This window comes from Peromyscus eremicus, chromosome 4 (assembly GCF_949786415.1).
Source record: "Peromyscus eremicus chromosome 4, PerEre_H2_v1, whole genome shotgun sequence".
Lineage (NCBI taxonomy): Eukaryota > Metazoa > Chordata > Mammalia > Rodentia > Cricetidae > Peromyscus > Peromyscus eremicus.
In genome coordinates, this window is record NC_081419.1 from 44,884,460 (window position 1) to 44,908,375 (window position 23,916).

The 23,916-nt window shown below is 35.0% G+C and overlaps 1 protein-coding gene across 3 annotated transcripts in view; it reads right to left on the reverse strand.

The window, feature by feature from the left end:
- Scn9a (sodium voltage-gated channel alpha subunit 9) overlaps positions 1 to 23,916 on the reverse strand; it is an 86,441-nt gene that overhangs the window by 26,122 nt on the left and 36,403 nt on the right. For all 3 annotated transcript variants that reach the window (XM_059259167.1, XM_059259168.1, XM_059259166.1), the window contains exons 15-17: positions 23,243 to 23,599; positions 18,263 to 18,739; positions 3,491 to 3,611 (exon numbers count right to left, since the gene is read on the reverse strand). In XM_059259167.1, the coding sequence (XP_059115150.1) occupies positions 3,491 to 3,611; positions 18,263 to 18,739; positions 23,243 to 23,599 (955 nt within the window). The remainder of the gene's footprint in view (positions 1 to 3,490; positions 3,612 to 18,262; positions 18,740 to 23,242; positions 23,600 to 23,916) is intronic.

Sequence of the window (23,916 nt, forward strand, 5' to 3'; positions counted from 1 at the left end):
TACTTCTAACAGTAAGCCGACTTACTCCTTTTCATTTTCTGCCATACTAAACTTTGTAGTTGGAATTTTCATTGGACTGTCAACCAGCTTCCAAATAAAGACACGGAGACTTATTACTAATTATGAATGCCCAGCCTTAGCTTAGGCTTGTTCCACTATCTCTTTTAAATTAATTTAACCTGTTTCTATTCATCTACATTTTCCTCACGGCTTTTTTTTTTTTTACCTTTCTTTCATTCTGTATGTCCTTTTTTCCTGCTTTCTCCGTGTCTGGCAGCCTGGCCCCTGGTATCTCCTTGGCATTCCTTTTCTTTCTTCTCCCAAATCTAAATTCCTCTTCCTAATTTCCCTATCAGGAAGTCCCACCTATACCTCCTCCCTTGCTATTGGCCATTCAGGTTTTTATTAGACCAGTCAGGTGCCTTAGGCAAGCAAGGTAAAATAGCAACACATTATTACACAATTAAACAAATACAACACATCTTTACATAGTTAAAGAAATGCAACTCATCTTTGCATAGTTAAACAAATACTCCACAACAAAACTTTGTAGTACTCGTGTAATTTTCCAGGGATGGTACTCAAACAAAAAAAAAAATTGATAATGTTTGATGAAAGCCTGCAGTACTATCTAAATAAGAATTATACAACCCAAGTAAAACCACAAACTGAGGGCCAGGCAACAGTACTGTCTAATAATGTAAGGCCCAAACATTGACCCTAGTAGCCCTGAGTTCTAACTGACTCATCCTTAACTACCTCTGAGAGTGAGCATATTTTTTAAAACATGCAACTTCAGATTTTAAAAAAAGTAGCAATAACACACCCATCATGTAAATACTGAAGTCTTCAAATGACATAAAGCTTACGAATTAATTAGCAGAATACTTATCTTGTTTTTGCCTTCACTTTTTTAAAAAATGTTTTCATGTATTTAAATAATTTTGCAAGGAAACTATGCTAACACCAGTGCCACTGACTCACAGTCTACTAATTGGATCACCTACACCAATATTGTTTTTGGAAATCACTGACCTGTTTTTAGGCTTCACAGTTTTCTTAAGAAGTGCCCTAAGGCATTTGCACATTCAGCAAAACAACTGGAAAATAAAGGCATCTACACTACAGCGACATTTGGATTTTCTTTAAATGTACATTAAATTTATGAGAAACAAAAGAACACTGTAATCTGTCAATATATTTTGTGTTTATAGGAATTAGCGCTGTGAGCAAAGCCATGGCATTCTCTTAAGAAAGATTAAAAATATTTAAAGTTTTCATTCTGTCAGACCAGCCCAGAGGTGTCTGCAATCCCAGTAATTGGGAGACTGTGGCAAATAGAGTTCAAGGCTTAAATTAATGGAGCCTGGACTACAGGAGACCGTGCCTTAGAACAACCAAAACAAAAGGAATTTCATCCAAATGTATGGCTTCTGTCTTAAGTTATTTAACAACCTTGTAAAAGCAAATTGGTATAATTCCTGTCAAGATTTCCCCTGTGCAGTTTAGCAATGACACTTACTTAAAATTTGAGTATAGCTAGAATGAAATTGAGCTAATCAAACAGTTTAATTCTTTAAGCTAGAGAAAATTTTTAGAAAACACATTTAAGCATGCGTTAATCATGCTGCTTTCAACTATAGGTGTTACCTTACTCAGAACTTTATTAAGGTTGTTTTTAGTTCTGAAAAACATTAATGAGAAGACTTTTGTGATTATTCTGAGAGTACTACTAATTTCTAAATTTAGACCCCTTGTAGAAAAATAATATAAAAACGTAGTTTCAAATTAACTGGGCCTGGACCCGTGAAAGTTGACTGAGACAAGATATCTGTAAGTCTGCCATGAAGTGTATTCTCCCAGTCTCTATACTGCTGCAAGGACTTGTTGCAGTATGAGACAGGGAAACAGCCAAACAACCAATTTGCTCAGCATCTGAACTTCTTATTTACTCACTCATTTCTTCAATCAATAAACAAATAGTAAATGTCTGCTGTACATCAGAAGTGCTCGCCACTTCTTGGCTGTAGAATTATATATATACCACACACACACACACACACACATATATATATATATAAAATATTAATTATATTTTATATATAACCTGATGTTTGCACAGTGAATAAAGCAGCAATAAACATGGGTTTGCCAATAACTCTCTTAGAGGGTAGAGGGTAGTCTCTGGCTATATACCCACAAATGATATAGGTTAAACTTGAGATGATTTGAACAACTTTTGAGATGGCCAGCATGGTCTTACTAAGAAGATTTAGCTCTCAAGAGTGAGGTCAAAAGCTAGGTGGTGATGGCGTAAGCCTTTAATATCAGCACTTGGGAGGCAGAGCCAGGCGGATCTCTGTGAGTTCGAGGCCAGCCTGGTCTACAGCGCAAGATCCAGGACAGGCACCAAACTACACAGAGAAACCCTGTCTCAGAGAGAGAGAGAGAGAGAGAGAGAGAGAGAGAGAGAGAGAGAGAGAGAGAGAGAGAGAGAGAGATCAAGGGATGCTAGGACAGAAATGCTCATTCAAGCCACAGCCATAGTTTAAACCTCTCTGGCTTTCAGAATACCATGTTGGTATGACATTACTTATAGGATGCACATAACATGGCCATTAAAAGAAAGAGAAAAAGACTATATCTATCAGAGAAGTAGATGAAAAACAATGGTGGAATGTTGTGCATCCTCTGAAGATCTAGGGTAGAGATGAATTTTGAGATATAACAGTAAACTATATCAAATTATTTACCACATCTTAATGAATCATTCTGATACTTGAAGAAAAAGACCCTAGCAACACCTGTCCCCTTAATTTGTATCCTAGTGTTTTGTCTACTTTTTAAGTCAAATTGACACTGTTGTTATCAAAGAGGTGAGAACCTCATTTGACAAAATGCCTCAATAAGATTGAACTGTAGGCAAGCCTGTGGAAGCATTTTCTTAATTAGTGATTGACATGAGAGGGCCCCAGCTCATTGTGTGTGGTGCTATCTTTGGCCTGGTGGTCCTCGGTTCTATAAGAAAGCAGGGTGACTAAGCCATGAAGAGCAAGCTAGTAAGCAGCACTCACCCATGGCCTCTGCATCAGCTCCTGTTTCCTGACCTATGAATTCCTGCCCTGACTTCCCTCAGTGGTGGAGTGTGATGTGGAACTGTAAACTGAATTATTCCCTCCCTCAATTTACTTTTGGTCATGGTATTTCATCACAGTGGTAGAAACCAAACTGAGACACCTAGTAATATGAATATGAATAATCCAAAGTGAGACATGTCAAGATCCTACACTAGTAAAGATGTACTGACTTTGGAAATTACTGTCAATAGATGTCACACATACAGCAGCCCTTAGATAGAGAGCCTTGCTTGGAAAAACAGGAAATGCCTTTTTTTTTTTTTTTTTTTTTGCAAATAGTCCCCAGTTAGCATTATGTAATAAGACAAAACACAAAACACTAGTGAATGTAAAAGTTCCGTGTTTTCCCTTACCATCTGTAAAACATGCCTCTGGCTCATCTGAGTTTACAGGCTCGGCTTCTGCTTCTTCTCCTTCTCCTGGTAGAGGGTTATCAACCGTGCTGCACTCAGAGGAACTTGATCGGTTCCGTCTCTAAAAAGGAAAGCACCACCCCCACCAAACAAGTCCTTTAGTGAACGTTCAAGTATGACATTTAAGCATCATTTAATGACCAGTCATGCAAAGTGTCATGAAAAATGTTCAACAGTATGATGACCATAAAAACAGAGAAGCACATGTTGAGATCAAGTTACCCTATGGCACACCTATAATTGATCGTTCTATCTACACATCCTGCAAAAAATAAATTTCATAATGCTCGTAAATAAGCACTTGGACAAAGCTGGCAACAGGAAGTGTTTTATTTCAACTATCATGTGGGAAATTATTGGTCAGACTTACTATTATCTTATGTTTAATACAGACTTATGTGAAGTTATTCTTTGAGGATAACTGACCTCTGGGAAACATTAATACACAAATGTCAAGGTGCAAATGCTGTATCACTAAAAGGACAGAGCCTATAGTTGCCAGAAAAAGATTTTAAGTAGTTGGGACTTTAAAAATTATATGATAATATCCCAATATGTTCTGTTTACTTTTAGAATAGAATAGGTAGCAGGATGCTATAGGTAGAAAGTCGTTAAACAAGACAAATATAAAATGTAAACTGTATTGGAACCCTAATGTTAAAGGCCAAACCAACACCACCCATTTTAATCTCAAATCTTACTGCATGGAAGAGAAGATCATAAAGTATTATTTTTTTCAAGGCAAAAAGAGTGGCGACGTAAGGTAGCATCACATGCAAATGCTGAAATAAAAGTCCAGTGGAATTAAACAGGAATTAAACGTGGCAGACTCACACATGAGAGCATTGAACTCGTCATTATGATCATTCTGCTGATCATAATGCAGACGAGTTCCCCTCCCAAACTTTATGATCAAGTAATATATCGGCACGTATACACACATACACAGAATGTTTCAGATACAGTACATACAGTAATTGTAGCAAGACAGCCAAATTCCTAATACTGCTTTCCAGATGGGTAGAGCATCTCACAAAGGAAGAGTTCATTTCTTGTTCTCATTTGCTAAATGACACATGAATATGGAAAACTACTACTTATCATGATAGTGCTTCATTTATTCCGATTAGAACTTAAGTTTGGGAGAATAGTTTAAGCAAATTAAGGTGGTAAAATGAAAAAATAATACTAACTTTCAATGATTCTTTTGTCAATAACTTTGCATTGATATCATAGGTTTATTTTAAAGTATTAAATTTTAAGATGGGCTTTGAAGGTCTTTTTATGTGTACTACATTGAATTCTTATTGTTATAATAATCACACATCAGTCATCAGTCATAGCAGCATTGGTATGTTGTATAGATGGATTATTGGTGGTCTTTTTTATAACCAAAGTGAAGAATTAGAAACATCTTATGAAATGAATACTTCAATGGATATGCTATTTCTACAATATTAAGCCTTTCATTGTTAATATCGGTTATAAAGGGCATCAGTACACAATTACATTTAAAGGTGGGTTGTAAAAAGTGGTAAAATTAATCAAAATACCTTAAAGTATGAAAAAGAAATATTAATTAATTAATTGGTGAAAGCATATTTAATATCACTATGTTGAGCTTACTGAGGTGTTAAGGGGGAAGAAAACATGATCAGAATGTATTGCATGAAAAAATTAATTTCAATAGAAAGAGCACTAACAAAGACTTATCTCAAGTAACGAACATTCTGCAGGAGTTTAGGCTTCAAATTAAACACTAGTCTAGCAAATAATAGTTATTAGAAAACACTTAAAATGAGTAATGTTTTATATCATGGTAATTCTATGAAATAAAATTGTGTACTATATCTAAAGTATTACAATTGTTTGATGCTCTCAGTTCTTGACCTCCAAGTTGCAGTGGACTGTTACCAAGGAGCCAAAGACAAGACCATGATTCTATGGAAAGGATACCAACCTCACACTCCTGTGATAGAAATCCATGGCCCTCATTTGGACACAAAGCAGTGGGAAGAATTACTGACAAGAATAAAAAGGACTGCCCTGTGTTGAGTTAAGATATTAACAATAGTGTAGTTAGAACAGTTCTCCCTCAGCAGGTAGCAACTTTTACATAAAACTAACCTCATTTGCTTGCATTCTGACAGAATTTTGACAGGCTAAATAGTTAGAGCATATTTACTATCACTATGTTGAGCTTACTGAGGTGTTGGCAGAAGGGAAACCATGATCAGAATATGTTGCATGAAAAAGTTAAATTCAATAAAAAGAGCATTAGTAAAGATTTATCCCATTGCATTATGAGCAAATAAAACTTAAGGTGATTTTAAATAGTGTTCTATTAAAACTTCTTTTTACAGATACTGATTTTTTTTGTCAATTAAACAGAGCTTTGTTCAGACATAATAGCTACAGAGTGTTATTGTTCACTGGAATAAGAATTATCTTAATCTCCGACATGAATCATAATTAATTCATATACCAAGTCAAATTATTGTGGTCAATATTTAACTTTACAATGAATGTATTATTTATTCTCACAGTAACTCACTATACACTTTATATAAAATACATATATATATATATATTCAGCTTCTGTAAAATTTAACATTTCATAGGGTCCTATAAAAATACCTTTAAATACAACAGGTGATACCTATTATATAAATTTTATCTTGAAGTAAAATTAACTTACTATGTACAGAAAGCATCTTTAAACTTAAACAATGAAATTTGTTTTATTTATTTATTTTTATTATACAGAAATATCATTCTAAATTTTGCCTCATTTTTCATAATCTTAAGATTATTTTAATTTTTATATTTATCACAGTTTTCTTTGTATTTAAATATGAAAAATGAATCAAATAATAAATTAGTAATTTAATATAAGGATATTTCATTTTTATTTTAATATGTTGTGAATGGTATATTTTCTCAATCATTTACTTGTTTGCGACCAAAGATAGTTTTTATATATAAGTTAAATTAAGTGAAATAGAATCATGGTTGACTCACTATTACTAAGACGAGAAGTGTACCAGAATTAGCCTTATTTGACTATAAGTGTGTTTTAATAATATTTCTTTCATTTCTATGGAAATAATGCACTTGATTCAAAATTACACAAAAATAAAAGTCATCTCCACCTTCTTCTTGACTCAACTCTCTTGAGATAGGCAATGTAAAACCTATATATATATCTACATCAATATCTCTATTATATCTATATCTATATTTATCTATCATCTCTCTCTCTATGTATATATATATATATATTCTTTTTTGTATCTTTTCATATATTTTGCTGTGTATCTATAAAACTCAGTGGTTGGGAAACTATCTTTATCATCAATGTAAACTTGAATAGCTATAAATTATTATTGAAACTATGATAAAATTAAAAAGATTTATTATTCTTCATAGTTTTCTCTTTCATTTGTTGTCAAGGGTTTTTCTATTATGTTGAATGTGAGTAAAGACCTGTTAAATATACGCCACATTAAAATTATCCACCTTATGTTGATCACAGACACATTTAGTACTTTTAAACCCTAACACAGACATTAGCACCAAAAGACTACTTCATGGTAGAATGGACAACAGCCAGTGCTACTTGATTCTTTCTTATTCCATAAACTCCCAAGTATGACTATCTACAGACAGCAATCTTTCACTTGAAAGCAGAAAACCATGAAAGTCATAGCATGCTCTGTAGAAAACATGGAACTCAACAACATTTCTCAGAGTATGTCTGTTACAGAAAACATCCCAGAGATGCTATATTTAGAATACTTACACATCAAAGACCTATTTGCTTCACCTGAGAGAAGAAATATTTAAGTAGCAGGGATCTGGCCAATTTGTTTTATCCTAACATGAAAACAGTGGGATGTAAGAGATTGTAAGAAGGTTGAGAGAAGCAAATTGAAAAGAAAGGACTGGTTTTAAAAGGAATGTTGCATGGGGCATTACTATTATGTATCAACAAGTGAGAACATTTTATTAGATACAGTCTCAATTCTTAGATGACTAAGTTGAGAATCTTTGTGAATAATTAAAATGTAAAATAGTAAAGGTCAGAATAGCCGGGCGGTGGTGGCGCACGCCTTTAATCCCAGCACTCGGGAGGCAGAGCCAGGCGGATCTCCGTGAGTTCGAGGCCAGCCTGGGCTACCAAGTGAGTTCCAGGAGAGGCGCAAAGCTACACAGAGAAACCCTGTCTCGAAAAACAAAAAACAAAAAAACAAAACAAAACAAAATAGTTAGAATAAAGAATCAAGCTAAAGCACATTTCACCTGTCTTTCAACTTTTATGGCTTTGCATTGCTCTCATTACTTCCGGAAGAAAGCAAACCTCGGCTTCCTGCATCCCTTAAGACTGGGAGGAGCTATAACATCGCTGCCTCTGCTATCACCTCGAGTGTAGTAGTTTCTTTATCAGACTCAGAGTTCTGAATCTTTAGTCTTCTTCTGATCACCCTTAAAATGCTCAAGATTATAATTTTTTTCAAAAAGCTGATGCCACATTTAAAAATACTATCAGACCATTGAAAAGTCAGTAGAACCATCCTGTCTAGATGTGCATATCATTTGCACTAGTTCAGATCATTTTCAATATGTTTACAAATTGCAGTAAAATGTTACATTGTATTTTAATTATGAGCAACTAAGACTCCTGCTTTTTTTTTTCTAATATGGTGAAAAGATCCGTTTTTGTTTTATTATTTTTGTTTCTAGTTTTTCTTACTTTTGCTATCAGAAAACCTTGTTGGCATGCCAGGAAGTAGCCTTCTGCTCAGTGTTAACGACTTAGAACTAATAACGCACTCAGTCAACACAGCATGTAGTTTCAGATGCTAAAGAAATAATGAGGGAAACCTTAGCCATTGTCAAGAAATTTAAAATAAAGCCAACGACTTCACTGAGTCCTCATTTCCTTCAACATCTTCTATCAAGGTCACTCTGTATCCAATACACAACAATCAATATAGCTAAATGGTAAGATCTTGGCTAAAAATGTGAACAAACAAAAACAGCGTTTGGAAACATAAGGAGTTTGAAGGCTGCGTATTTCTCTTCTAGATCTAATAGCATAGTCTCCAAGCTTTATTCTAACTAAAAAGGAAGGGAATAAAACCTTATTCCCTAATAAAGTTTTCCAGGCTTCTGTGTGCTATCATAGAATGACTGTGATGATTATTGACAGAAAATGTTATAAAAAGCATTTAACAAACATTATCACAACTGACACTTGTTGAAAAATTCCAAGTGATTTAGCAAGGATTTTAGCTAAGCAAGTGTGAAGACAGAATGTGAGGTCCACGTATAGTTTGAAAGCCTCAACCTTCTTTATATATCGTTCATAAATTCAAAACAAACCAGAAAGAAAAAAATCTATCTGTATCTTTTTTATAATTTCATCATTCCCTAAATGAAGATCAGGAGGGGAAAATTACAAAGACTAGAATAATCCATTTTCTCAACATGTGAATTTCTAATATTGAAAGCACAATGTATAATAACACAACATTTTTATGCATTAAAAATGCCTTCTCTCCTGACCTTTGTACAGGTAGCTCCTGTCAAAGCACCACATTCCAAATCACTCTGTGCAAGGGAAAGGCTCCATTTTTACTTTGTCAGCATTTTGAATCATTAATCTATATGTATACATGTGTGTGTGTATTTGAGCGTGTCAGTGTAGTGTTTTCCAAGGCCAGAACAGGGCACGGAATCCCCCAAGTTGGAGTAGAGCCAGTTGTGAGAAGCCTGACATGGGTGCTTGGAACTGAAGAGAGATCCTCTGGAACAGAAGCAAGCACTCTTAACCACTGAGTCCCCCTCCATGCCCAGGAATATCATTTATTGATATGTACTGCGTCTTCTCTAACACTAGTTTGGCAGAATTAATTAATTCACAATATAAACATATATGTATACAATGTATATGATTATGTGTACATATATAAATACATGTAAGTGTATTTCTGAAAATTTTCTGAAATATTGTGTACTCTACAATAGCTATATAAGCGCTATTTTATACATGTATATATATATATGTATATGTATGTATATATTTTTTTTGGTTTTTCGAGACAGGGTTTCTCTGTGTAGCTTTGCGCCTTTCCTGGAACTCACTTGGTAGACCAGGCTGGCCTCGAACTTACAGAGATCCGCCTGCCTCTGCCTCCCGAGTGCTGGGATTAAAGGCGTGCGCCACCACCGCCCGGCTAACATGTATATTTTTATTCATGATCTAATTGAAGGATATTCATTACATTGTGAAATAGTTTTCTTCAAGATCATTGAGTTCAAATCACTAGAAACTGAAAAAGGAAAACATTTCTTTTAACCATTAACAATAACTTCATGTACACAAAACACTAAAACATCAGATATTTGTTGTTCATTTTTTCTTTTTTCTTGTAAATTGTTAGTGTCATTGTCCTTAGAATGTGACTATTTCAAGATAACATTTTGCTTTATTCACTGAACACTGGACAACAAATGATACAAATATTTCAACATGACAGAGAAGGTTAAAAATATGAACTGGATTATAAAATTGGCAAGATTCTTAATATGGCTTTATTACTCAGTCATTCAAAGATTATACTAAAACTAATAAATTTTACTTGATGTTAGAGCAATATATTTTTCTTATATGTTTTAGAAAATTTAGATAAACCAGCCTATATTATTGTTCATAATCTTAGCAAAAGTGTCTCTATCTCTCTGAAATAGAGCTGGAGTAGTCACTTATCTCCTTTAAAACTAGAAGCAGAGACAACTCGGTGTAGAACCAGAAATGTACTTTCATCAGTGAGTGATATTATTTCTGGAATCAAATGAAACATTTCAAATACTTATTTCTCTTTGGTAGGCATAGATTATTAACATTTACTTGATGGTGTTTAAAACTGAATAAACATGCCAAATTTAAGGTTTTGAATTGGTTATAAAAACAAAATTCTAGTCATTGCTAAATCATTTCAGAATGACTCAAAATTTAGATTTGGACACTGAGTGTGTTGGCTGTGCTCTTACTTCTCTAGATATGTACTTGGAAATCAGCCAAATGCTGAGTATTAATTTTCTTATCTGTGAATACAGAGCTAGAAAAAAATAATTCTTTATGTTGATATCTAAAATACTCCTCCCACTGAACTTTGGATCAATAAAATGTTAATCTACTCAATTTAAAGCTGAGAGTGTTCTTTATTTGAAATATGATTTCAAATGTCTTTTACTACTGTATCTTACTTTTATAATCCACATAATAACATCGTATAGGTCATGCATTTGAAATCAGTTCAGAACATAAAAGATATACTGAGAGTAAACAAGAAAGTCACAAAAAAAAAAACAAAAAACAAACAAAAAAACCAAAAAAACAAATGATGGAATAACCCCATTGACATGCTTGACCTAGATTCATCGATGGAACAATCGTACATTTTTCTACTTTCTTGCAATGGGTCAGGCAGAAAGATTTCATAGCTGAATAGCATGCAAGACACTGAAGAAATATCATATATGTATGATGGTTTAGGTAACCTGTGTAAAAGTGGTCACAAGCACAGAGCTGTATCCTGGGGAGTTCCACTGTGGTTTTACCCCTGCAGAAGTAAGAAGTTTAGGTTCTGAAGTTGAGAAAAGCAGCAAGAGGAAATAGTCAACTGTGACTTAAAGAGTGTAACGCCTTATACCTGCAAGGAGAAACTCAGCATCTGTCTGAAACACATGGTATGTATTCACCATTAGGTAATATATATGGAACACAGCAAAAAATTGAAATGCCATTCAAGTAGACATAAAAATAATCACCCAGTTTTATAATTCTGTTATTCAGCAAATGAACATGTACACTATCATATACTAAGCAATTTTTCATATTTGTCCTTCAAAACAATGTTTTAAAAATGGATTATATACACTGTGGGCTGGGTGGGAATAATAGTATGTAATTTGAGAAAAATACTCTTAAAATAAGCATTTTCCTCATTTACTTTTAGTTGTCATGTTTAGCTTCAAGAGTTTCAACATAATAGCAGGAAAGTAGTACTTCCAGACATAAGAAAGCATAAAGAATAAGAAATTTTGATTTAGATATTTCAGACCAATATTTCATTGCCCAATAAAGATGTAAAGATTTTTTGCGGAGTTTGGAACCAATCTGAGAAAAAGAAATGATCCAAATCTAATTTTCTAGGAGAGTGATTGATTTTAGTGACCTCATACATAAAGAAAAGGATCAAAACCCAGCACCCCTCTAATATGAACTAACAAACAATGAAATTTGGCCAGTCGAGAGCATTTCTGGTAAGAATGATTATACTTTACAAAGTTCAATACTAAGTGAAAATATAAACTGCCCTTTAATGAAAGGATGAGAAAAAAATTCTATAAAATCTAAAGAGATACAGACTTAATAACAATGAAAAAAACCATTACAGTAAGTTGGTATAAAATATTTAACTTGGATGATTATATAAATTTAAGTAACTTTTATCAAATCAATAAAGTGAATGCATTTCATATCAGATATGCACCTCATGTTTTCTGCACAGACAATGGCTTTCAGACTTAAATACTGAGGAGATGAATGAGTGGAGAGATAAATGAGTGAATTAGGTAAGCGATATGAGTGCTTGGTCATTGTCCTGCGATTTCCTTCTGTGGCACAGTCAGCTAGTATGTATGTCAGTATGTATGTTTACCTCTGTATGTCAGGGTTTGGCTCAAGGGCTACTTCTTCCAGCATTAAGACACGCATCCCTTATTTTGGAGACCCTCAGTGGGATATGGTAGCATCTTTTACAGAATCTGCTTATTCCACCTGTGTTGCAATGGTCTGCATATTTACCACACTTGCAAACTATCAGGTTAAATTTTTTTCATTATTTTAATCAATTATTACTTAATATTTACCTTTAAAGTGCATAAACTTTTAGTGTCGATTTGGAAATTAAATATTTAAAAGGGTCACAAATATTTAATGACTATAATTTATGAAAGAAAACAATATACCTGTCATATGTACCTGCCAATATATACCTGTCAATATATATACCTGTCAATATACACAGTCATAGAAAAAATCTTGTTCCCTCTTGTATATGATTTCAAGTACTGGATGAAACAATTTTAGTTAGTTGCATAATGTTTAGGCAATTAAAATGAATATAATACTTGTAGAATAAAGATTTTTTAAACTTTTCTTTTTCCTTTATGCTATATTGAAATATATGAAACTGAATTTTGGGATATAAAAACAGTTAAATATTTTCAGTTCCTTATCCTTAAATTCATATACTCTTATTTTGTGTATTTCTTAATTCACAAAGGAAATTCAATTTTTATTTTCCTAGTAACTTTATATTATATTATTGTATAATAAGACATGATATGGAAAGTACATTTCCCCCAATTGTATCCATTACCTATGTCTGTTAGAGCAAAGCACTACTTTGCCAATCATTTTCACGCTTTCTTGTAATAATGCAAACCTTGATGAAGAGAAAGCCAATGTTCTGGATTTTAGTGGTGTTTCCACATCACGTGTCAATCTCAGCAATAAATCTGAGAGGTCAGGGTAAGAACCCCAGAGTTACCCCAGCAGTGGTCAGGCAATGACCACAAGGGCTTGCCTGAATTTCGTCTAGAGGAGTTTTCAATATTTATTAATAATTTACATGAAAGTAGAGACATATTATTATAACACATGATTATCCTTTATTCAAATATATAATCATAAATGTATATTGTGCTATAAATAGGGTACATTGATAATACTAAATGAAAGGAAAGATCAGAGTTATATTGTCTTGAGGAAAATATATTTAAGGATTAAAAATCAGTTCAATAAATCTGGGAATTAGGCTGTTATAAGTTAACAAATTTAAGCCAACAATATATAATGCTTATGAATGATTATGGAGGTATAATCTAAGCTAAGTAAATCGGAATTAAGGATTCACTTGCAATTAGAAATGCAATGTTAGACTCCCAATGAATCAACAAATGCCAGATTTCGTTACAACAAAATATTTGATCCTGAATTTCACTGTTGCAGGGGGTAACAGAAGGTCATTTTATTCCTATTTACTGTCTTGTCTTTCTATGACATGTAGGACTGTGATTAAGATTTGGCATTCAAGCTGAAAAATTTCCAGAAACATCTACAGCAAACATACTTCATTAGTCCTTCAGAGTCTGTCATCTACAAGTATGGACATCATATCTACTATCTAGGGTGAGGAAGAATGTGCACTGGATGAATCAGATTGGCTATTATATGCATTTCCTTTTCCTTATGTGTATTCTCTCTCTCTCTCTCTCTCTCTCTCTCTCTCTCTCTCTCTCTCTCTCTCTCTCTCTTTCTCTCTCCCTCCCTCTCCCTTTCTCCTTCCATCCCTTACTTCGCATCCACCTCTTAGGTGTCACAGGAGATCACATGACTCTCCTGTCTATAAGTGCTGGAGTGTATAGATGCTATGGAGCAACATCCAGATCCCCATTTTTGGTGGGCCCCTCATTGACCTGGCTTCCAGAAGCTTTGGCTGCCCAAGGCTGAGTTCTATGTAAACTGTTATGTCAGAAGTGAGCTGCCTTATGTTCCTTCTCCTGGAAGACAGAGTAGGGGCCTGCATCTTTTTTACCAGTCCTGAACTGGCCAGGCCTCCTTGCTTTATGCTGAGACTACTTCAGGCTAAGCTAGCACTGAAACTTCTGTAGGAGCAGGTAACATGGCTGTTACAAACGCAGCAGTCTAACATGTCCCCATTACATACTGTGGCACTTCTCACATCTTGTTGCTGCTTGGTGTTTCCTGAGAATATTCTGCCCCAGATAATCCCCTAGCTTTCTCTCTATGAATGATTCCAGTTATTGACACAACAGAGCATACATGATTTCAACATTTCTGCAACACTGACTCTTTTCCCTTTAGATTTGTGTTTCTGGATAGTGACCATTCAACTTCATTTAGAAGCAGAAGAGATGTCCCAAAGTACAGTCTATAAATTGCCTAGCTCCTATAATTTAACTGCTTTCTGCATGTTTTACTTCATCATTTTACTTGATTTTATTTTTTGGTTTTTCGAGACAGGATTCCTTTCTTTCTTTCTTTCTTTCTTTCTTTCTTTCTTTCTTTCTTTCTTTCTTTCTTTCTTTTTTTCTATTCATTTTACATATCAATCACAGGGTTTCTATATGTATTCCTGGCTGTCCTAGCATTCCCTCTGTAGATGAGGCTGGTCTTGAACTCAGAGACCCACATGCCTGTGCCTCCCGAATGCTAGGAATTAAAGGCAGGTGCCACCACCACCACCTGGTTTACCTTTTGTAATATTTTAATGCCATAATTATACATCCCTCCTTTTAAGTCACATACACTTATATGAAGTGTATCTACCCCTTCCTAGCAAAAAAGTAAAGCAATATTTAGTCACCCTGGTACTTTTGGGTGTTTCATTTTTTGGAATAGTCTTTGAAAACATGTAGTCTTGTTAGATGAGGTTAAAACTGTGGGTCTCATGAGTAATTACAGAGGACAGTCCTCTGTAATGGAAGAAGAAGAGAAGGTCATGGTGGGTACATGGTGGGCACATCAGGGCAGAACTAGGCTATGGAGATGCTACTGAAAGTGGAGATTGTCATCAGCTACCAGATGGCTTAGAAGCAGCAAAGGATGGATGGGATCTTTCTCTAGACCTTTCAGATGGAAGGTAGCTCTTAGAGTGTTTTGAATTCAGATCTCTGGAGTCAAGAACCGTCATTGACTATGTTCTGAGTCACAGAATGTGTTTCTGAAACTTGAGATATCAGTACATCATTAAAATAGTACATGATTCCACATATCTTCACTCAGAGTTCTTTATATTTTAACTTAGAGGTTAAACCACACAGTAGGGTTGTATAGCTGAGAGAAAGTAAGATTGTTTTTTTGTTTTTTTTTCCTCTCTCAGAAAGCAGCGCAGCACAATTCCTGGAGCATAGTAAATTGAAATATGTATTTATTGAGTGAATGGCTACATTTCATGCTTCATCCAAGATTCTAAAGAAGAAGCAATTCATTGCTGATAGGAAAGGTGTGTGTAGCGTGTGAATGTTTACAGAGTGCTTGTAGGGCTTGCCAAACCTCAGGAATCTGAGAGAGAACCATCAATCCAGTGTCTATGTTCTCAGATGCAGTGGCAGTTTTATTTTCCTGAGTATGCTGTAGATAACGGTATGTCTTTTCAGGCTCAGTGATGGACTGTGTCTTTAGAGAAATGTGCCTTTTGTTGCCAATTGTTTAGTCAGAATTGACCAAGATACATTGCTAAGTCATTCTCTGGAAGGATGTTTCACTATGGAATATTTTGAATGCTGTACTCATTCAATTGTTTTCCTTGGCAAACAAACCTGCGTGTGTGAGAGGGGACACAAAAAAGGTCTGGAATGTCCCTATGAAATACACTGGGCACAGGACATAGCCTACCAAGAGCAGGGCTTTGGGGAAATGAGGGCAAGAGGGGCTGGTTTCAAAGATCAGAGGTGTCCCTTCCCTTTGGTCAAAATGTAGGTTCTGAAATAGGCAACTGGTGAAATATGTGGTGTGGAACCAGAAGTTCTTTTGTAGTAGGTACAGTCTGCTTAGAGTCATCACCTCTAATTAGGAATGTGCTAGTCATTATTTCAAAGACATTTAAGGGTGGAGAATGAAGACGCTTACAGGGAAGGAGTAAATAACTAGGAATCTGGATGGGGCAGAGGGAGCTAGAAATTGTGGTGCTTAGAATACAGAAGGTTTATATGAAAGAGAGACGTACTTCAGACAAATATAGTCTGTGTTCCTTAGCTCTTAACTGAAAAGCAAGGCACAAATTGAAAAGTCATCCCAGGAACATTTTAATTTAGAAAACCTGAAGCAAAAGAGCCCAGAGTTTTCACAGTGATATACTAGGAATACAAAGATAACTTTGACTGTCATTCCTCAAAAGATATATGTCCATCTTGTTTGGGGAGACAATAAATAGATTTTGTCAGCAATGTAGGCAACCCATGAAAATTCAGCCACTAGCTTTGAACAAAAGAAAAATGACCAGTAAAAAAAAATCCTCCTGGATGTTAATAAGCAATTTCAAATGGCTTTGGTTGATTTTCCTGTCTTATAAATTTCTTTGACAACTAGGATTTTAGGCTTATTTTAGAGAGTTATTGTCTTCCGGGCAATTGACACTTCCTAACTTTCATTGCTTTTAGGAGGAAAATTAGTTATTGAGTTAATTTATTTTTCCATATGAAACTAAACTCAGAGACATGCTACTAAAAAGTTGCTTATGGAGTTGGATTTTCTACAAGCTGAAATTAGTACATTTGTTTTCTCTTACTTTCTCCATGTAAAAAAAATTTAAAATATATAAAGGGTTTTCTTCCTGACTTGGACATCAGAAAAGAATTTCTTTGTTTACTTAGTGATATGTATTCATATTTATTTAATCATTTATTCACTCAATAAATGATTATCATGACATATATATGTACTACATTGGCTATGTTTATGCATATATGTATGTGACTATGAATTGCCTATTATTATGCCATATATTGACTATAAGTTCATGGATGACATGTCTTAATAGGTTTAAGCAGATTGATGATTCTTGATATCTATCCAATAATTTCTAATATGACTAAAACAGCAAAATTATAAAAATAACACAGGAAACCATTTTTAAACAATAATTAGTGATGGATTTTGGTTATTATATTTGACATAAATGAAATATAGTTCAGCATATACATTAAGTTGCTTAGATATACATAGACTGAAGTGGGAAAAGAAGACACAAATGTGTTTTTAAAGTTTCTGTTTGCTCACAACACCATTTAATGTATTCCAAATTTTCTCAAGAAATGGAAACTCAAATCTAAATAATAAATCAAGAGAGAGGCATAAATTATATAGGACTCAAAATTAGACAAGTTTTTGTCAACTAGAGCAGAGATTAGGAAGGACTCAACAGGTAGATGTTTGGAAACCTTTGCATACATTCACATAAGCTGTGATTAGGTGCTAATGACTTTACAGAAGAATTTCAGATTCAAATTTTAAAGATTTATGCAGAGTTTGTCCACAGAAGGAAATCTCAAGTAAAGTAACACAGATCAAAAATATTTATGGTTTAGAGGTAAATTTACTTGGTATTCGGAAGGATTTGCAGGATAGCAGGGGGAAACAGTGGTGGCCATAGCTGCTTAAGTCTCTAGTTTGAAGCTTTACATGTGGTGAATACTTCAGGAATCTCTGGAAACCATGGATGGCTCTATCTCGGGAAGCGCATGATTAGGAAAGAACTGAAGTGAAATTCGTTTTGATACCCACAGCAGATGAGAAATGGAGGCAGAGGGACTAGTTGGAATTGGCAGGTAGTGGATGTAAAGGTAAGAGTGATGGAGATGACCAGGGTATAGATTAAGACTGTGGCGACAAGAAAGGGATGGAGGATGGGAAGGTCAGCTGTCAGCTAAGCCGGATTAAACCAGTTATTAAAAAGGTGCGAGAAAACCTTATCTGAATGGTCAGCAAGCTGTTTGAAACGACACACACAAACTCTCTATCATCATATCTCACGTTAGATCTGAGAATACCAGACATAGCGAATGTTGGTTGATCTACAAACTGTTAGTGCAGCGATACATGTGTGGTGACCTTACCTCCTTGCTGTACTCGCTGTCCGAGTCACTGCTAAGTTCTTCAGTGTTCATATTTTCCAAATCAGATTCCCCAGGTGCAATTGGCACTGTCACCGTGAGGCTGGGATTGTGAATAAAAGACTGGTAATCATTTTCATCCATAAAGCTTCTGTCTATACTGCTCCCATAACCACTCATTTTATCCTTTTCTTTGTGGAAAATGTGATCTTTGCTCATCTCAGCAAGGGTACGGTTTGAGATATAGTTTTCTTTTTTGTTGTTTGGATCTGCTGCTCGTTTTGTGTCCTTGGAACCCTTTGGTTTTTTGGAAAATGATTTTAAGATAAATTCACGGACGGTCTGTTTCACATAATTTATTCCTCTTTTAATTCTGGCCACTGCAATCTGGAGGTTGTTTGCGTCGGTGTCTTCTTCAATTGCCGTGAGATTGTCAGAACTAAAGGAACTCAGTAACAGAGCCAGAAACAGGTTCAGGACCTATATCAGGGTAGATGAGGGTGGGGAGAAACAGGGACATGGGAAATACAAAGAAGCACACTTTTCAGAATTACAGGTCACAGTGCAAACCCACAACGACAAAAAAGGCGAAGCACCTTTTCATGCACTTGTAAGAGCTCTCTCCACGTACAGACATGGGGATTTGGGCAGCAATACCCCTGATGAATTACCAGGAGGAGCAGAGAACCATCCCCCAGCATTATCATCATGCCATTCATCAGTTTGTTTTTCTTCTGTCATGTGAGTCAGTCAAATCCCCTTTAATGAATCTCAAAGGCTCTCTTGACTCCCCTCTGATTACTACTTACTTTCCTGGGAAGCAAATTGTGCAGGAAAATTAGACTATTGTCATTGTGCTGACCATTCAGGTCAAGATTAAGCACATTGAACATAATTCACACAAGACAATGAAACTGATTGGCTGTCTTTAATGAGTATCACTTAGGTCCTGGGAGAAGTGGCCAAGGAGGTCAGGGCAATTTGTATCCTTGAAGCAAGGTCTTTTTTGAAAGCAAAGTCATTTCTGCCTTTCCTTTCTGAATTAGGTATCCAAGTGAATTTCAGGTGTTAAGATTTTCACAGAGGGCCGAAGACATGTAAATTGTATGTATATTTAAAAGTTTTACATGAGAGTCACACACATACCTGAGCTACCATTAAATATAAGTGTCTTCAAGGCCCAAATTATTTACCTTATATTTTTATATAGGCTCAGAGCAGGAATGGAATCCAATGGGAAAAGGGACAAAGATTACGGCTTAAAAGTGCTTGCCTCTTCCTGGCTGAAACCTTGTTGAACTCCACGTGCACTCTTTGCCATTATGGACTGAGACTGCTAAAATAAATAAATCTTCCCTCCTTTAAATGTTTGTGTCAGGTGTTTGTTACAGGGATGAAAAAGTCTGGCTAACACAGAATCATAGAAAACAATTTGGGTAATTGCTAAGACCTTTTAGGTATTTTTAAACTGTTGTCTTTTTAGTATTTTATTAAGAACATGTGTTTGTGTTTTAATAGGAATATCAATGAAACACTCTAAAGATCTGTTTTCAGTTAGTGGTCTACTCACTAGTTCCACGTGATAGAATCATTCTAGCACCATGCTTATGATACATTACTTCTTTAATGAGAATAGATACTATGATAATATATTTCACTTCAAAACATGACAAGAAACTAATACTTATATTGGTTTAATGGATATCACAAATGAGAACAAAGTCAATTTCATATAAATTTCATTAACGCATTAGGAAAAAAAGAAGTATTTATGAAAACAGCTGATAGATATCCAAAGTCCAATTTGGTGACAATTCTCATCATTGTCTTAGCACAGATTAAAGTTAACTAAAATCTACTTTTTCAAGTGTCCCTTTAAAACCTGCGGTTTTTAGGGATTTCAATAACTGTAAATAAACTTGCATAAACAATAAATATGAGAATTTTCCCTTCTGTCTAGTGTGTGTATATGTGTGTGTGTGTTTGTGTGTGTGTGTGTGTGTGTGTGTGTGTGTGTGTCTGTGTCTTTATCTATGTAGGCATGTGGAGACCAGAAAAGGATGTTTGATGTCCTCTGGTACTTTCAGATTTATTCTATTGCTACAGGGTTCTCACTGAATCTAAATTTTTAATAGATTGGCAGTTAGCAAGTCCCAGTGATCTTCCTGTATCTACCCCCATAGTGCCAGGCCTACAGCACATATGACCATGCTGGGCTTTTTATATGGCTTCTGGGAACTGAAATCAGGTCCTTTTCTTGCACTGAATGCACTCTTGCCTACTTAAGCATATCTCAAGCCCCATAAGAAAGTTTTAAGATGTTAGATAAGTTTAGTGTATACCTTTAACATGAAGTTCCATTATCAGAAACATAATTTTATATTTCTCCCATTTTAAACCTATGTTAGTGGTAGTTCCTTGCTATTCAAGAGTTGATTTGTTAACTTTGTGAATTAAACTTTGTTGTTTTCAAGGTCTGATTATTTATTTGTTAATCTTAAAGACTTGTTTGTGTTGAGACTCATACTTAGAAGTCGAAGCTCTCAGTGAGGACAGGACAGACTACATCTCTTGGCAATCGGTTCCTGGCATTTTTCTTTGGCTTCCTTAATATTTGGCTAAAAGTTTATGGCATCTTCCTTGTTTTTTTGTAGTGCATTTTTTCTTTAGTGTAATATATTGCTGCTTGTGTTGCAGGGCATATGGAATAACAAGAGGTAGAGACTTGGGTGCTTTAGTCCAGGGATTCTCATCTTCTTTGTTTTATGGGCTTTCTGACAACATATTGATGGACATCATCTTCTCTGGAGAGACTGAAAAGTTATTCAATTCTGCTAACTCTAATCATAGTATCTGTTAGTCTAGGAATATTTTACATTCGTTTTTTTCTCTTCTCTTCTTATTTATTTATTTTTATTTATTTATTTTTTACAATAACTAAGTTGAGAATAGTCCAGTTGGCATTCACAACGTATCTGGGAACAGACTTGCATTTCCTTTATCTAGTTCTCCTTGATCAATAAAAGAGAATGTCCCTCATTCCACAGCAGGCACACTACCACAGGTCAAGCCACCTTACTTCATGGGAAAACCTTGTTTGTGATTTGGACCACAAAGCCCTTTCACTCTTCACCCAGAGCACCAGCAGATACTTCTGTGTCCATGTGCTTCTCATAGAAAGTAGGAAGTCTGCAGTCATTGTCCATGTCCATAAGTTTCTGACGGCTGGTGTCTGGGAAGGAGGCATCACAAAAAAGAGCCAAACTTCTGGTTTTGTTTACTATGATGGATTGATACCTTGTGAGTGAAATGTGAGTCATTCATAATGACTTCCATGTAGATTTAATGCTCATTTATGTTTTACTATAAATCCATTCTTCCTCTCAAAGAATCACACTCTTCACATACCAGTGCTCATGCCTAAATATTACATCGTGTTTCTTCAAAAACTTCCCTAGACTATTTGTCTAGAACTTTTTTTTTCTGTGAGAAGAGCATTTTCTTTAGCATCACTAATTATATTAAGCATTTTTTCCATGTCTGATGATTTTTCTGTGTCATTTTTCTTGGTCCCAATATGGCACAAGTGTACTGATCACAGGCAGTTTTTATCTTCACTATTTCATGTTAAAATTTTATAAGAAAAAGCATACAGATAAAGCTTGTTAGCAGGATTCAAAATTTATGTTCTTTAGCTAGACATGGCACTGCATTCTTGAAATCCCACTGCCCAGGAAGCTGAGGCAGGAGGATCATGAGTTTGAGACAAAAGACAACAATATGATTTTTGCGTATTAGAAGGATTTGCTAGCCTATATCACATTAGAAAATGTACTTATCACTACATGAAGGTGATAAAGAATTACAGAGTAGCAATTCATGATGATTAATTTTGTGCAGCAAGGGTATAGAATAACCATTGTATAACTCACTCAGTATACTTTTAATATGTTATTACTTAGTGTGTGATCTGACGAATGTAGAATTTCTGCTCTGATCTCTAACCCTTTTTTTTTAATGGAAGTTATAAGGTCAAAAATATTTAGTAGCTTTGTTCTGAAGCCAGTGAGAGTGAATGCGCTTACCCTATGGTTGGCAGGTGATTTGAAGCCCAGTGGTCCACAACTAGGGGAAGCCAAGATTGTAGACTTGAAAATCAAGTGGAATGACTCATAGAAGAACATTTTTACCTAATTTTCTCTTTTTGTAAGCTCGAGAGATTTTATCAACAGGTATAAGAAAAAGGTCAGAAGCAAAGAAAACACTAATTGGAAATATGAGAAGATTGTTATATGAAAGAAATACTATAAGCTTATGGGAGGTAAATTTTTCTGTAAAGAGCCATATACTAAATATTTGGTACTTTGTAGGACATGGATATTTAAGCAGTTCTCCTCTTTGAACATTGAGCATGAACGCAGCCATAGGTAAAATTTAAATGAATGAATATATCCATGTTTCTATAAAACTTCCTATGGACACTAAAAGTTGAACTTCACATGATGTACATATGTCAAAAAATATTCTTTATTTATTCTTTTTAACCATTATAAAATATGAAAATCCTTCCTATCTCAAAGGGTCATACAGAGTCAAGGACTCTGAGCCTGGCCCGTTGCTAGTTTTGTGAACATAAGGACCCATAACCAATATTCTCATTTGCCTTGTTCCTTTAGTTGTGATCATTAATTTAATAATGCATTATTTACCACTACAGCTTCATATTTGAAGACAGTTCAAGTTTTAAGAGGTTTGAAAACCACAGATTTAATTCATATGACAAAACTATTAAAATGAGAGAAATAAGGTAGGTCTTTTTCTAGAAGGTAAGTTTGAAAAATATAAATATAGGTTTTCTGGCCAAGTAGATTAAAGGTATTATTTTGTCTTTAAAATAGAGTGAATTTTAAAATTACAAAAAAATAGTAGCATCTGAAAATAATTGTAGTAGATAATTTAAATATATAAATAGCTCTTACATACCACGAGGTTCCCAATCACCATGACCATCATGTAAACAATAAGGCACATGGTCTGGCCAGCGACCTCCATGCAGTCCCACATGGTCTCTATCCACTCTCCACACAGCACACGGAACACGATCAGGAAGGAGTGGAAGAAGTCGTTCATGTGCCAGCGTGGCAGCGTGCAATCCTCGTTGATTTTGCAGACGCACTCCTTGTAGCTCTTTCCAAACAGCTGCATGCCAACCACGGCAAAAATGAAGACAATGATGGCCAACACCAAGGTCAGGTTGCCCAGCGCGCCCACAGAGTTACCGATGATCTTAATGAGCATATTCAGTGTGGGCCAGGATTTTGCCAACTTGAAGACTCGCAGCTAAGAACAAAGTTTAGAATTATTTGTAAAACAGTTTTCAGTGTTTCTGCTCTTGATTTTTAAGTATACAGTGTAATTTACATTCCATGTTATTATTATCTAGTTAAAGGTAAATTTTGGTTTCATCTGTCTTTTAATATTCCTGTTGTTTCATAATTACCATAATAATGACAATGCATATTATGAAAAAAGTGTTGTAGTTTTAGTTGAAGATTCTGATAGCAACTTATTTGCATGTTCTGTGTTCTTTTAGAGTTGGTAACTCAACCTTAATTTTACTTTCTAGCACTTTTAATATTTTTAGACAGCATAGTGTT